Here is a 17277-nt window from a genome sequence, read left to right on the forward strand (position 1 = left end):
TTTAGCCGCCGCTTGGCCCAGTGGTTACGGCGTTTGGCTGCTGACCCGACAGACACGGGTTCGATCCCGGCCGCGGCGGTCGAATTTCAATGGAGGCGAAATTCTAGATGCCCGTGTACTGTGCGATGTCAGAGCACGCTAAATAACCCCAGGTGGTCGAAATTTCCGGAGCCCTTCACTACGGCGTCTCTCATTGTCTGAGTTGTTTTGGGACGTTGAACCCCTCAAACTAAACCAAACAATGTTTTCTTCCTTTTTTGATGTTAGGAACGCTAGATGATAATGGAACTCCTTTTACTGCAGAGTTGTGCTGCCGCCACACTCTTCATGAGCGCTTCTGATCGAATGTCGTGTAGTTCGCAAAGCGCTGAGACCTGATGCGGCAGCGCTGGGCTACGAAAAATTGGTTTTGCAAAAAGGAAACGGCGATGTAATTGTCTCGCTTCTCGGTGGAACAATCCGCTTTCAAACCAGCGCCCGTTCGAAAATAGGAGCGCTGGTACCGCCGTAGTGTTCTGCTACAATAAGGTGATGGTTACAACTTTATTGCCACAAAATGGAAGCCTGGATTAGTTGGGGCTGGAGTGTGGCCTCCAGTCGGGGGCGGCCTCTTGAGCTCGCGTGATGATGGCCAGCTGCGTTGTTTTCTTGAACTTGCCAAGAGCTTGTCCCATTCCTTCGCCGAGAGAGGTGGCAAGAATGTCATCGAAGAGGGTGGGCTATCGGATTAGGGCAGTGAGCGCGCCCTCCGACCCGAATTTTACGAGGGACAGCCTGACCTCATTTCATGACATCAGCCATCACTTTACACTGGAGAGGCGCGCTTATGCCCCTCCCCACAAGTTGTTCACAAAAGCGCAGGAAGTTACCTGGCGCCGACTGCAAACACGCTCCCTTCTGAATCTGGCAGTGCTTCCCCTCAAGGACCCCCGACCAGTACGACCCAAACTGCCATAAATGTGGCGAAAGGGCCAAATACGACCACATTCTCTGAAACTGCGCAAATGATACGCTTCAGGCGGAGTTGATACAGCTCCCTTCTCCCGAGCGGTGGGACGCCGCGCTGGTGAGGTCGGATCCCAAGATTCAAGTATGGGCATTGCAGCGAGCCAATGAAGTCGCCGCTAGCCATGGTCTAGCGGCCATCTAGTATGTCTCCTGCAATCTGTTCTCGGCGCAATAAATGTTTTACAATCCAATCCATGAAAATTGAAAATTGGCTGTTGGAGACCCGCTGCGGTGGCTCAGTGGTTAGGGCGCTCGACTACTGATCCGGAATTCCCGGGTTCGAACCCGACCACGGCGGCTGCGTTTTTATGGAGGAAAAACACTAACGCGCCCGTGTGCTGTGCGATGTCAGTGGACGTTAAAGATCCCCAAGTGGTCGAAATTATGCCGGAGCCCTCCACTACGGCACCTATTTCTCTTTCTTCTTTCACTCCCTCCCTCATCCCTTCCCTTACGGCGCGGTTCAGGTGTCCAACAATATATGAGACAGATACTGCGCCATTTCCTTTCTCCAAAAAACAATTATTATTATAATTATTCGAACCCGACCGCGGCGGCTGCGTTTTTATGGAGGAAAAACGCTAACGGGCCCGTGTGCTGTACGATGTCAGTGCACGTTAAAGATCCCCGAGTGGTCGAAATTATTCCAGAGCCCTCCACTACGGCACCTATTCCTTTCTTCTTTCAGTCCCTCCTTTATTCGTTCCCTTACGGCGCGGTCCACGTGTCCAACGATATATGAGACAGATACTGCGCCATTTTTCTTCCCCCCCCCCCCCAAAAAAAAACAATTATTATGGCTGTTGCGGAAAGGAAATGGTGCAGTATGTCTCAAATCTCGGCGGAAACCTGAACCGCGCCGTAAGGGAAGGGATAAAGGAGGGACTGCGAAAAGAAAGAAAGAAATCCAGTAGTGGAGGGTTCCGGAATTATTTTGACAACCAGGTGACCTTTATTTATTACAATTGGTTTTTTTGGGAAAGGAAATGGCGCAGTATCTGTCCCGTATATCGTTGGACACCGGAACCGCGCTCTAAGGGACGGGATAAAGGAGGGAGTGAAATAAGAAAGGAAGAAATAGGTGCCGTAGTGGAGTTCTCCGGAATAATTTCAATCACCCGGGGATTTTTAACGTGCACTGACATCGCACAGCACACGGGCGCCTTAGCGTTTTTCCTCCATAGAAACGCAGCCGCCGCGGTCGGGTTCGAACCCGGTAACTCTGGATCAGTAGCCGAGCGCCATAACCACTGAGCCACCGCGGCGGGTGGACCTTTAGCTAGCACTGAAATTTCACAGCACACGGGCGTTACCTCGTGTTCGAGAAAGAGGCGCCTCTGGGTCCAACACTGCTGCCGACCACAGCAACGCCAGCTTCAAGGAAGCGCCATGTGACAACGTTTTCTTTATTTTTTTATGTTAGGAGCAATAGGTTATGGCTTAATACCGTTGCCGCAGCGTTTGTTGCATTAATTTTGACGTTAGGAACGCTACATAAGGGTGGAACTCCAATGGCGCAGCATTGGGCTGCCACAACACCCTTCCAGACGGCTCCTGTTCGAATGTCGTGTAGTTCGCAAAGTGCTGAGACCCTATGCCGCTAGGAAAAATTGTTTTTGAAGAAAGGAAATGGTCCCGCTATCCTCCCTTCCTCTCCCCTCACCTCTTTCTTTTCATTTCTCAATTCTGTCTGCTATTTTTTATTTCCGCCGCCCCAGCTCAGGTGCTTCAGTATCGATGGCACATGCAGAGGCTAGCAAAAATCTTTTCCTTCCTTTTTACTATTATTTTAATAAAAAAAAACCACTACCACCAGAAAGAAAACGGCGTAGTAATCGTTTTTATGGAGGAGAAACGCTAAAGCGCTCGTGTGCTGTGCGATGTCAGTGCACGTTAAAGATCCCCAGGTGGTAGAAATTATTCCGGAGCCCTCCACTACGGCACCTCTTTCTTCCTTTCTTCTTTCACTCCCTCCTTTATCCCTTCCCTTACGGCCCGGTTCAGGTGTTCAACGATATATGAGACAGATAATGCGCCATCTCCTCCCCCCCCCCAAAAAAAAGCAATTATTATTAAGTAATTGTCTCACTTCTCGGTGGAACAACACGCTTTCAATCCAGCGTCCATTCGAAAATAGAAGCTTTGGTACCGCCGTAGCGTTCTACTACAATAAGGTGGTGGTCACAACTTTATTGCCACAAAATGGAAGGAACTAGCTGGGGCTCGTGCGAGCTCAGGGTAGCAGCAAGCCGGGGGCGACCTCTTGAGCTCGCTTGATGAGGGCCAGCTGCGTTGTTTTTCTTTAAGTGGCCAACAGCTTGACCCATTCCTCCGCCGAGGAGGCAGGCAAGAGTGTCGTCACAGCGGGTTTGCTAGCGCATTGCCGTAATATACGGTCTTGTGTGGCATGCGTCCCGTCACCACAGTGCGGGCATGCAGGGTCATATTCACCGTTGGTGATTAAACATAATCGGTAGGGGCTAAGAATGGCCTTTGTTAGTAGGCGTCTGAGTGCCGCGGCTTGCGCCCTGTCCAGGTCGGGGTGAGGAGCGGGATACGTGCAACTTAGTCCGCGATAAAAGTTTGTAATCTTCGCGTACGGGCGAGGCGCCTCGGCGGGGGCATCCGCTCCCGAGAGGTCTCCCGTCCCCCGGTTGGTGAAACCTACAGTAAGCCACTTTCAACTGCGCGTTTCTTCGAATGTCTCGCAGTTGCTGCGGCACTGTTCAGATTCACTTCTACCTATCATCCCTAGCTTCGAATGCCACGCTGTTCCCTTTTGGTTTTTCTGTGGATTGTAGGCGTATTGAGTGTTTTCAGCTGTAGATTTGTGGAGGGCTATCCTATGCGCAAACGGTGTTGCTGTCGGCGCAGTGTGGCATAACCGGAAAGTTGCAGACAAGGGAACATCCACGTGTCCTGAGCGATAAAGTGACACGTGGCCCTGGCAAACGGCGCCTCCGAGATTGTTCCTTCTGAGGCCGCGTAAACGCTATACTATTCTGAACAGACACTGTGTCTGTAGAGTTAGCACAGGCTGGCAAAGGGAAAGCTTAGATAACACACTCCTCCGTGGCTTGTACGCGCTGCAAGGGAAGGGACGAAAGAGGAAGTGAAAAAGAAAGAAGTGCAAAAGAGGCAGCGTAATAGAGGGCTACGCAGTAATTTCGACCGCTTTTCGTTCTTTACGAGCACGCATGTTGCACAGCACACGGCCGCTATTGCGATATAAAGGGCCCCTGAAGTGTCTGAAATAGAGCTACTCGGTTGAGCACCGTAACAATCCAAGGGCCGCCTATACAATATATACCAACGCAGCACTGTAGTGTTCCAAATACCCTACGCTACAGCTGCGTCCGGCATGGTTAGAGCAGGGATGAAAAAACGGATCTTTTGCTGAGACAGCCGTCGTCACTTCTGGGGAGGTAGTTGGTGCAACACACCATTTTCCTCTCAGTAGTTTCCCTCGCACCTCTTTGAACTGCCCTTTGTTTGCACGCGGCAGTGGCTAGGCATAGCTGGAGCCCGTCGGCAGGCCCGTGCACTTTCCTGTATCATCCTGTAATCGCAGCAACATGGACACCTTAGGGAATGTACAACCTCGGACATGGATGTCTGCGATAATCTTAGAATACCACCAAACGCCAGCGTCGGAGATCGCCAGCGAGACGCGTATCAGTTATTCCGACTGAGATAAGCCTGGGCTAGTGTACGCTGAGATAAGCCTGGGCTAGCGAAAATCGCACGCTGGCGCGAAGACTTAAGCTCGTTCGGTATTGGACATTTCAGGTACTGGAACAGAAACAAGCGGCTGTGGATAGAAACTGCGGGAGTATCGTAGGTGATCTACTTTGTGGGACGTCAGAGTGCCATATATTTTCTTTTAGGAACACAGAGAACTTCGAACTACCAAAAAGTTTTGCAAAATGAGATAACATAAAACATGCAGCTCTTGAGCCTGTGGACTGGAATTAAATGAAACACATCTGCAGAAATGTGGGCTGTTGGGAGAAGACGATGACGAAAACACAAGAGACAATTAAGACGAGCGTCAACTTAACTGAGTACGCATTTCCGGAAGAAAAAAAAACGCTTAACACTAATAACGAAACACGAAGAACCATAGCGGTGGACTAGTCGTTTGAGCATCCGCCTCGCTTTCGGGAGGTGCGGGGTTCGATCCCCAGTGCCGCTGGGTGCCCACCGGTGATGCAATGGGTACAAGCTTTTTCCTCCCTGGTGCTCGGCTTGTTTACTGTGAAATGCTTGGGATATGGTTCGTTGACCCCACCTTGACTATAAGAAAAATAAACCTTGTGACATGGCGCACTTTGGCCACAGATGCCCCTGCGCCATCAAAATGCACCACCATCATCATCATCAGCATCGAAACACGAACGCACACAAGTAATAAGAACGAGCGCTGGCTCAAGGCTAAGATGCGCCTGCAGAAGTAGGAAGGAAGCAGAGATTAAAGGGACACTCGGAACAATTTGAAATTGGCCAGTATCACAGATCACAGAATTCTGACGACAAAAAATCACTCGCATGAAAACGAACTATTACAAGGCAGGAAAGACAAAAAAATTGCACAGACATTTAAGACTGCTTACGTGTGGGAATGTGAAAGGATTACTGTACCTGGGCGAAAGTATTGTTTAAGCGTAATGTCTGTACATGCATTAAAGTTCTTTTGTACGCGTTTATGTGTATGACACCACCCCGAACGCTGTACAACGAACAGTTTGCGTCACAATATTGGTATGAAAGTCTATGAAGGCACACAACTGAAGGTCCATATGTCATCGGTTCGATTCCCTCTCGCAAGATAGCCTCAAACTTGGCCAGCATATATGCAAGCTTATGCGACGAGAAATCATATGACACCACCCGGAACGCTGAACGACAAACGGTTGCGTCACATCTTTATTATAAAAGTCTGAAAGGGCATAAATATAAATATTTATATGCCGTCGGTTCGAATCCCTGTCGCAGGCTAGCCTCAAACTCGACTAGCACATGTAAGTTTTATACAATGAGAAATCGTATTACACCACCCGGAGCGCTGTATGAAAAACCGTTGCGTCACAGTTTTGGTGTGAATGTCATCACAAGGATGGCGCCTCATGGAGGTCGGTAAGTGGCGAGTACATACAGGCGAACGAAATCGCTAGGATTGTCTGAAGTGGTGTTGCTCGGCTTGCTGTGTGCGTCATACGGCGGCTTGATGACGCGACGCTATTTTTTCTTGCCATTGATGGAATTGTCTGTGCCATACTGCATTTCAGTGGCTATTCCAGTTCTATTGCAATTCTATTTCAAATCTGCAGCAATTCTATTCTGATTCCATTCTAACTCTATTTCTATTCCTCCCTGTTGGTGCAGCTGTAATTAGCAGTGCTGATTAGCAGTGCTAGAGGCCCGTGAACTGTGCGATGTCTTTCCACGTTAAAGATCCCCAGGTGGTCGAATTTATTCAGAGCCCTTCACTAAGGGGTCCCTCATAGCCTGAGTCGCTTTGTGACGTTAAATGCCATTAAACCATAAAAAATAAGTTACTAGCTAACATTTCGTACTTTCCCGCCTTTGATGACATCACACAGTTTCGACCAATCGCGTCTTTCGTAACGCCGACACTGGGGCGACGCCGGTTTTTCGTGTCGTCCATAGGCATTTATTGTTTCCGCATTATTAATTGGATGACGTTGTCGGAGTGTGCCTTTAAAACGCTGGCGTCGACCTGTTCATAAAAGAAAAATCTATATCCGACAATGACAAATATGGCCTGCTCATATAAGTGGGGCCGTTTTTTCTGCTTTTCACGCAGCTGTTTACGTCGGCCACTCATTTGTTGAAAACGTCGCGAGCCTCTCTTTTTGCAGCCCCGACAGACGACAATGACCACGCCGTCGTCTTGAGGCCGCACTGTATACGCAATGACAGAACATATTAGGATGGGAGCCGCCGCCGTGGCTCAGTGGTTATGGCGCTCGGCTGCTGGCCCGAAAGGCGCGCGTTCGATCCTGGCCGCGGCGGTCGAATTTCGATGGAGGCGAAATTCTAGAAGCCCGTGTACTGTGCGATGTCAGTGCACGTGAAAAAACCCTAGGTGGCCGAAATTTCCAGAGCCTTTCACTACGGCTCTCTCATGGCCCGAGTCGCTTTGGGACGTTAAACCCCCATAAACCATATTAGGATGCGACGCAGCGGCAAACCGCGAGGCCGCAGAGAAAATGAAGTTGGCAGCCATGCTGCTGGCCCGCTGGCCCGTCAGTCTGGCCCTCAGGTGACGTAAGTAGTGCGATGCAAAGCGCTGCGCTGAGCGATCGACGTCACAGGCGCTCGTTGACTTACGGCGTGAAGCAGCCCGCCAGGGTGACTTTCTTTTTTTTCGCCTCGTAAAGCGCGATGAAGGTTTGTTGGGGAATATTTTATTTTTCTTAGCTTGATTGCGCGGACGAATTCTGCAAATACAGCATGTCCCCTGTAATAAAAATGATAGAGATCACTAACGTGCTCAGTTAATTAACGAATTAAATAAAGCATTCTGCCGCTTACCTGGTGCCCGCCGTCACTCCCAGTATAGCCTTAGGGATAAAATAAATCTAACTCAAGTCGGCCGTTTTTTTTCAGTTTAGGACCTTCTGAAGAAAAAAAATACAACTGAAGTATCCTTGATGTGTGAGCGGCGCTGAGGGACAGGTAATATTGAAGCTTTCGTAATGTAAAGACGAGAGCAACTAATCCTCCGGTCTTCGACAAAAAGATCTACGAGTTCCCCGGAGAAAAAAACAATCAACAAAAGTTGCTAATTGCGCAACCAGGACAACACTGAGACACGCTCAGTGCTTAAGTCTGCAGCGCAAAATGGCATTCAGTAAGGTGCCAGAACATTTAAGGCCCAAGATCTACAACATACCACAAAACCAAATACATCACTGCAGCAAAATAGCGAAGGAAATTAGAGGCGATAAGCACCCTCACAAATGCGTACTTACGCCGAAGCTGGGCTGTCCGTGCTGTTGAATTTGCTGTTGCGTTCTCCTCACGTCCGTTACACCTACAAGCCATTCAGCCTCTACAAACCTCTTCTTCATCTTTGATCAGCGTGGCCACCTTCAACGCGGGCGCTTGTAGTAAATATTTCCGGACTATATTTACGAATAATATTGCTTCATTATCACATGATCGGCCCTTCTAGAGACGATGTGCCAACGGCAGAAGATTGTGAATCAAGAGTATTTCCGAAACACCACTGAAACCTGCAGAAAATGAATACCCAACAATTGCCCACAGAAACCGCTGTACTATATCGGGGTTATCTTCTGTTTCTACAAAGCATTTTTAAGATGAGCGGATTATCAGCACCTGAGATATTCTGGGAGCAGGAAAGTTTGTCGATCTCGGCAGCTTGAAGTATCTCTGACGAGACTGCGAGGCGACATCCCTCCTCTAAATTTCCATCTACGTAGGTCTGGTTTGGTGCTATCTCCCCTCTGGGCATTTTGCCGTGAGCTTGGATCTATTGATAATAATAATAATAATAATAATAATAATAATAATAATAATAATAATAATAATAATAATAATAATAATAATAATAATAATAATAATAATAATAATAATAATAATAATAATAATAATAATAATAATAATAATAATAATAATAATAATAATAATAATAATAATAATAATATTAATAATAATAATAATAATAATAATAATAATAATAATAATAATAATAATAATAATAATAATAATAATAATAAGTCGCCTCTATTGTCGCCATTTCACCTCCTTGAGAAGAAGGTTTCTGGACGAGCCCTTGCAGCATTTTGGCCTTAATTTGAGCAGCCCGCTCTTGCCACCATTGGGCGCCACCGCACTTGGGTACATCCACAGATGTTTGTACCGTTGTTCAAAATTTCTTGCTGGAATCTCATCGACTGTCTTGCTAAGTGTTGCAATATTTCCTTTTCTATCCATTATTAATTTTTTAATTAATTATTCTTATTTAATCCCTATATTTTTTTCACATAAAAACTCATCCCTTTTCTGTTCATGCCTTTCTTGAGTTAGAATCCATCGGTGTTTCACTCCCGCGTGCTTTTCTTTTGCTTTTACCGAGTACAGGTGAATAGCAACCTCTGCCTCTGATTCTTGGCCGATCCCCTAGTGTGGGTATGTGCCATATTTTGATAGGACAACAACAACAACAACAACAACAACAACAACAACAACAACAACAACAACAACAACAACAACAACAACAACAACAACAACAACAACAACAACAACAACAACAACAACAACAACAACAACAACAACAACAACAACAACAACAACAACAACAACAACAACAACAACAACAACAACAACAACAACAACAACAACAACAACATTCTTTCCAAGGTCACCTGGATAATATGAGCAGCTTGCATTCATAGTGAAACGCGGTGATATATGTAGTGTTATGATTTCTATCTCTCATTCAGCCCTTCTGTATATGCTACGCAGCCGGCTATACAATGAACACTTATGATGATTGCACGGATTTTATTGTTAGAGTTGTTGCTGGAAAGTGCAAATGGAAGTGTTTACCGCAGAGTGCGGGCAGAAAATTGGGTCAGTGAAAATCGCGCTGGCAGGCATTTGCCCCTAAAAAGACTGGAAACTTGAAAGGCGCTCAAAGTTTTGTGATTTAGCTTTCTGACTTCCTCCATCCCTAAAGAGGTACAAGCGCCAGCGCCGCTTAGAGCTACCTCTCCGCGCGTCTAAGAATGAAAGGTTCGCTGGTCGCATGACATGGGGGATCAAAGTTCTCTTCGCTGTTAAAAAGTTTCTGTCTGCTAGAAGAAACATGAAGAACCATTGCAAGCAGGGTAAGCCTGGTAGAAAGCACAGTATCAGACGGATGAAAATGACCTTTTCTAAGACCCACAGTCACTGGTCGGTGTGAGAGCTTGTCCATATTCCGGCAATAATTTTACTCGAGGTACACAGATAAACATTGCTTTCTCTTTTTTTCTTTTATTTAAAGCGAAAATATTTACTATACGCTAGGTAAAGCAGTCGTCGCGTAGGCCGGAGAATCACCTTGAACGACCTTCAGTCCAACCACGTTAGCCGTGTATGACCATATGTGGTACACCTATGGTGCCGAACCCTTGACCTCTTACCTTTAGTTGACCTCTGATCTTTGGGTTGACCTTTGATCTTAGGAACATCCGAAGGGTTCATGTGAACCCACGTGATGACATCCGATGGGGGTGTCGTAAGAGCATGTGAGACCACGTCATAACCACGTGGTCGTGTGGGTACACATAGAACGGTTGTCGCGAGCGAGTAGCGGAGCTGCCATGGACGAACCTCCGACGCTTAGCAAGCGTGCTTGCTTTTCGCTGAATTCCAGGGTCAGCCAAGTTAAGACACTGCAAATTCTTTTCCGCGAAGCCTCGCAAGATAGCGCTGAAAAAAAAGACATTGTTGCTGTGAGAACAAACACTGTATGAGGTATAGGAAAGAACAATGCTATAGGTCGACAGCGAGGATGATTCGTGGCGAAGCTTTCTACGCCCCATCTGTCCATTGTTTTATCATCTCCTGTCCTCTGATACGCATGTACATCGACGACAGATGTTTTGTAATTCATTTAGCCAACTGTCCGAAGCTTCTAATTAAGATTCTTGGCTCCCCACTGTCCCCGGCGTATTGTGCAAGCCTTAAAAGCCCTATAGCGCGTGACGAAAGTAGAAGGCGCCGACCAAAAGAAAGGATGGGATGACGTTTCGGCTACCCCACGGGAGCTCCCCTGGGGGAGCCGGAACGTCATTCCATCCTTTCGTTTGGTCGGCGCCTTCTACTTTCGTCATGTACCATCCCGACCCGACAGGTTTCCGTCAGACTCTAGACTTCGAGCCCTATAGCGCCCGGCGCACAGTTGTCAGGATGAAAACTGAACATGAAAAGTGTGCAGTCTCTACTCCTTGAGTTCTATCAAACGAATCAGTGAGCAAAGGGTACTGGACACACACAAACAAGGACGACCCTTCAAGTCCTTCTTTGCGTGTGTTGACAATGACTGACCGATTCGGTAATAAACGCGATCCCTTAAAGAATCAATCAAATTGGTTATATGGTCGCGTCATGTGGTTTTGGTGCGACGATACGGCACTCTCAACCAATCCGGACTTTCTTGTAACAACGCCGACGCCGGCTTTCCTGCCGAACGGGGCCTTTAATGCCACTGCGTTAATAAATCGCAGTAGATGGAATCGCAGCAAACTGTTCCACGTCGATCACAAGGCGACCACTTTGTTGTGGTTATTTTGATATGAGCTTTAGTGCAACACGCGTAGGAACTACCTGTCTCAGGCAGTGCCGAAGAGCGCTCTTTGCAGTGAAGTGATTGAGACTGCCATGAAATAGGCGAATCATTTGAGAATCGGCTACATTCACTGCGTAAAACAATAGCTCCTCATGCAAGAATAGTCGCATTATGCTGCAGTAGCTTGCATGATTTACAGAGCAATGAGAAGCACCACTCAGTAACACTGCTCCTGTTGGAAGATTATGAGTATATGTACAACCACGTAGATCGCGTGCTCTCTGAAGTCATATCAGCCCCGGATAACTGCGGGTAAGAGCAAGGGGATTTCACCCATTTACTGCGCGTATAACATGAACCGTCGCGTCGGCTTTGTGGCATTGGCGGTCCGCTGCTCATCCCAAGGTAGCGGGAACGAATGCCGCGGTCGCAGTGGTGGAATTTTGATGGAACCTCAGGTGGTCTAATTTAGTCTTGAGACTTCCACCACGGCGTCCCTCCTAGCCCGTGTGGCGATGCGGAAAGTTGAACCCCACATAAGCACCTATTTGAACACTAAATTTCCTGATTCCAGCGGAAAAAGAAAGACACCGCCTGCACTGAAGTGCACGGATTGAAACTCACGGATAGCCTGTGGCTTATTGGCGGAAATGTAGAACACACGCCGAAGAAGCTAAACAAACGGGAAAAAACTTCGCTACTGTTTTCACAAACATTCTTCGACGTTCACATTGGATGCAAGCGACAGCAAAAGTCGAAAGCATTGTTTGGTTCGTGGTTCATGGGGGTTTAACGTCCCAAAGCAACTCAGGCTATGAGAGACGCCGTAGTGAAGGGCTCCGGAAATTTCGACCGCCTGGGGTTCTTTAACGTGCACTGACATCGCACAGCACACGGGCCTCTAGAATTCAGCCTCCGTCGAAATTGGACCGCCGCGGCCGAAATCGAACCCGCGTCGTTCGTGCCAGCAGCCGAGCGCCATAACCACTGAGCCACCGCGGCGGCTGAAAAGGCTGAAAGCATTGTAAAGCACTCTGTAAAATGTTAGCACTACTAGGGAACTTTTTTTTTAGAAGGGGAAATCTGTACTCTCATGCTTACGTCGCACAGCAAATCAAGACACTTGCTATCCAATAATATCGAACCCATTTATTAACGTGAAACCGTAGAGTACGAAACAGCACGTCAATGTATTAGTTCACAGACACACAAAAAGAAGAGAGACCTACGGTATCAATTCGAGCCGCAGGCGGAGTTTGTTGCTACCAATCAAGACATGCCCGCCCAATTTCTGAACAGGTATCTTATCTGACCGTCCTAAAAACACAACTTTCTTACGATATTCAGCAAGAGGTCTAGTTAGTTCCTGCGAAATTGCACTCTCTATAGCCAGTTCCCTTGTGCTGTCGCAAGGGTTGATGAAAAGCAGCTTAATCTTTTTCTCCATGGGCCACTTAAGGAACCTGTCGAACAAGCCTTCGATCATATATACACGAAGCCAAACCTTCGAGTCACTAAGGCATAACCTTGGTACAATAAGGTACCCATAGTGGTAGCTAGGTCGGCCATCGTTACCTGTAAAATACTGGGCAGAAAGTGGGGCTTTCGTGCAAAATTCAGTCCAGTCTTCTACGGTCCATTCGTACGGTACGGATTTGTTCTGGAAGTCGTTAGTGCTACTGAGAGACGCTACAACCAAAAGTTCCATAGCTTTCAGTTCGTCGTCTACAATCTCCGTTAGCTTCTCGGCTGTCTCCGAAGATGTAGCTCTGGCATCAGCGAGCCTGCGGTCGCCACGGAAGGCTTCTACGATGCTCGCCTTCAGACCCAGGACGTTCCGCTGACACTCCCGGCTGATCACCCCCTTCACGGCCCGCACGCTTCCCGCCATCGCCTGTCTGATCTCCGTAGGTGCTTGACCCCAGCGCTTATCTAATGCTGCCGCGGTTTCCGCCCGGCACACAGCAGCAGTTTTCAGCACTGCGGTACTGAGGGCATCAGACACTATTGTGGACAACGTCGCCATCGCATTTTTCATGTCGAGATGTTCCTCCAGCAAGTCTAGCTTGGTATGCAGAACGGCATTTTCTTCCGAGAGTTTGTTCAACGCTGCTTGCACTGCACGGTATTCAAGTAAAGTGGCCTCGGCCTGGGCCCTAAGCACCGGAATACTATTTTCCAGTGCGACTATCGCTGTATCGGCTGTACTGGTGGACTGCGTTGCAAAGGTGCTTCCGGCCTCAGGTCGAAGGCGGTCCTCGAATGAATACAGCTTCCTACGCACGGCAGCATTGCCTTCCAATATTTTCCCCAGCGCTTCTTTTACTTCCATAAAGGCGTTGCCAAAGTTGTCGTCCAGCGGTTGTTCCTGTGGGCGGGACGGCACACAGTCGCACTCCAGATGTTCCGCAATGTCCCGATGCAAGACCTCCTCGCTGCACCTGGTACAGCTCACGGCGTGGAATTGGCAGGCGTTGGTAAAGTGCTCCAACATGGCGGACGCCACACCCTCGTTGTCGCAGCCGTGCTCAGCGTTCCAGCAGCGTACCTTCCTGCCAAGGATACCGTCCCTGCCGATGGTTGTCCACGCCACGTCATCCTCCTGGAAAGGCTCTTTGTCCAGTGGGCAGTGGCTGCGCTTGGCAGAGGCACCGTCGTAGCAGGACTGGCAGAGGAGGTGGCGACAGGCCAACATGGCCGCCGAGGAGGGAACGAGACAGCAGGGACTGCACACTCTGCTCGACGGGAACGGGCTCACGAAACACGTCGGCCGCCAGTCCAGACCGGTGCCGAAACCGAACACTGTCTGCGCGCTCGCGGGCGCCATGGCTGGAGCACACCGACAGGTGCTCCAACTTCGAGCGTCTCTCTCACAGCAGAATGAGAGTGCCGTCTTCCCGTCAGCGACAGTTATCAAATATTCCGTTGTTCTTATCAGATACAGGAAAGGGTGTAGGAGAAAGAAAGCTCGATTGCAAAACAATCAGCGCGGTATGGAGCGAACGGGTCGATGACAATAGCACCGCGTTTTGGATGCGTTGGCAGTAATTAGAAAGTACTTTCTCTACTTCGAATTTTTCTTCAGAATTAACGCGACGGCTGTAAAAAGGTCGTTTTTAACCGAAGTGAGGCGCAGGCACTTTCAAAGGGAGAAAACGTTTCGGCGATCGCTCATGCAAACGGCTACGAAACGGCTGGCGAGTGACACCTGGCATTCACAGCGAAGATCTTGAGTTCAAATCAAATCAAGTCATATCAAATTTATTTCTACTTTGAAAAGGTACAGACAGCAAAGGCGCAGAAAAAGCTGTAAGATACAGCTTGACAAAGCCGCAGCCCCCTTTCGCATGGCAGCGACTTGACAGCAAGGGTTAGAAAACAAAGGCAGTTGGTCAACGCATTAACAGTTACACAATATTGAAACTACAAAATAAAGTGAGACAGCACTATACAATATTAAATCGACATTCACACTCGATAAACACAGATAGCGAATGTAAAGAATAAACATATTCTACATCTCTACGTACATACCACGCAGAGATTTCTTTGACGAACAAAATTATTATATGCGCATGTATTTAACAGGGAAGGAAGAGTGAATTACAGGCGTTCTGTACCTGAATTTATTCGAGGAGTCGGCACTACCCATGTCTCCGAGTACCTTGTCGTGTAGCTGGCTTCTCGGACATGTAATTCAGCAAGGTTACGTATGTAGTTTACATTGCAACGTATTTCAAGTTTAGAACGGATACTTTTACGATATTTACAAAAGTTGTGAAATTTTACCACACCGCTTTGTAGAAAAAGATCCGCGCTTGGCTAGTCCCAGGGGACATTCTAAATAAGACGAAGGAACTTCTGCAGAAAATAGATACGTTGAAGACAGCTATCCGTGGCTGTACCCCACACTAATTGGCAGTAGGTTAAACAGGAGTAGAAAAGGGAATTAAGGAGGAGTAGCTTTATTTTCTTGGAATGACATATCTCAGCCGACTTATGACCGCGGTTAGTTGAGCCAGCTTCGTTGCTATATGGTCTACGTGGTGATACCAAGTCATGTTGGAAGAAAAAACTAGTCCTAGACATTTAAATTGTTCAACGAAATCTATATACCGCGAGCTTAGTTTAATCACTATGGAGGAAAGAAGCATTTTATTCTTAGGGCAAAAAATAACATCTTGAGTTTTCTTATCATTTAAACACATACATTTGGATACGGACAATTTTTGTAATACAATCATGGTGTGATTGCATTCCTGAACAAGGAGATAAAGATCATTTCCAGGAAAAAAAAATGCTTGTGTCATCAGCGTAGATAATAAATGTTGCTGCGGAATTAATGTTAGAGATAACATTTACATATATATTAAAGAGTAATGGTCCCCATATACTTCCTTGTGGGACACCAGAAGTAATACGTTTTAGTTTATATTTCATATTGCCTATGCATACAGCTTGTTTTCTGTGCGATAGATACGATTTCAGAAGCATCTGGGTCTGCCCTCGAATACCATGACACTCTAAGTTTTTTAGGAGTATACACTGGCTCACTAGATCAAATTCTTTCGAAAAGTCTACGAAGACACCAGTAACGATGGCCTTCTTTCCAAACTGTGTTAGTATATATTCCTTTTGCTCAAGTAGCGCTAATTCGGTAGATTTATTTTTACAAAATCCAAATCGATTTCGTGACAAAAGGTTATGCTTGTAAATGAATTGAGACAACCCTGTATGTAGCACTTTTTCAAGAGCCTTGGAAAAGGCAGGGAGTATAGATACTGGTCTATAATTTCCTAAATCGTTACGGTCACCTTTTTTATACAGAACCATTACTTTGGCTATTTGCATTTTGTCAAGAATTATACTGGTAGTAAAACATAAATTAAATATATTCGCAAGAATAGGGGCAATAACTGCTACAACATGCTTCAAAGGCCTGACTTGAATGCCATCTCTGTCACAGGCATGGCTGTTATAAAGATTCTGTATGACTGATATCAATTCTTCTTGTGTAACCGGGTTCAAAAATATTGCATTATTATTGCAGGAAATAGTAATTGCAAGTTGTAAGGAACTTGTAATAATATAATGTAAATTGTAAGGAATATACTGTAAGGAACTAATTTATTGTAACTAATATTGTAAATTGGCGCGAAGATCTGAACGCACTCTGCCTTCAGCTAATTAACTTTTCCTAAAGCTCTTTATTACTGATGGCGTGGAATAGGCGAGGTGTTTTAAAAACTTCTTTCAGATCAGTTCCTGCACCCCCGACACTAATCCTGCTTTAGGAGTGGTTAGCTATGATTTTCCTACTATGTCATTTATAGCTTTATTGTAGAATTGTGAAAACAAACTATTGCCTGAGATGAAAGTGAAACTCTGTCTCCGGCCCTGATGGCATTGCGTTTGTTGTGTTCAAATCCTGTACACCTACTTTTGTGGAATTTCGGGTTGTCTCATTCGAACTGTCAAAGAAATCAGAACTACAGTGAGATTGTAAAACAGATTACATTGTTCCAGTACAAAACACAATGGTTCTCAATGTCTCCTTTCAAATTACACTCCCGGCATTTCGCTACCAAGTGCATGACTGAATTCTGCATAGCTCAGGAAAAGCGAAGGCTCAACCCAAAGACGACTCAATGGACTTTCAAAACATTAGAACTCTATGGGACATGGAAGCATGCATGAAGGTGAATACATTATTTGATTGCCAGAGCGCATTCTTCGCTCTGTTGTCGGAATACGCAATATCTTCCAGCATTAATCGACACAAAACGAAAAATTATTTCTCACCCGAATTCTCACCACGGCTTCAGGGCATGCCACACCAGCGCGACACAACTGATTTCAGTTTACCTATTACATTTCTTTACATTACATTTTTTTTTCCGGCAGACAAGGCGACAGCTTGTTGGTAGTCTTTCTGAATGGCC

General features: G+C 46.7%; 1 protein-coding gene across 1 annotated transcript in view; it reads right to left on the reverse strand.

Annotated features, from left to right (window-relative positions):
* The window catches only part of LOC144118116 (protein argonaute-2-like), a 28724-nt gene extending 14562 nt beyond the window's left edge, over positions 1–14162 (reverse strand). Inside the window, exon 1 of the mRNA XM_077651262.1 lies at positions 12911–14162. Within this exon, the coding sequence (XP_077507388.1) occupies positions 12911–14162 (1252 nt within the window). The remainder of the gene's footprint in view (positions 1–12910) is intronic.
* Positions 14163–17277: the final 3115 nt, after the last annotated feature.

Source organism: Amblyomma americanum, chromosome 1, assembly GCF_052857255.1.
Source record: "Amblyomma americanum isolate KBUSLIRL-KWMA chromosome 1, ASM5285725v1, whole genome shotgun sequence".
NCBI classification, from domain to species: domain Eukaryota; kingdom Metazoa; phylum Arthropoda; class Arachnida; order Ixodida; family Ixodidae; genus Amblyomma; species Amblyomma americanum.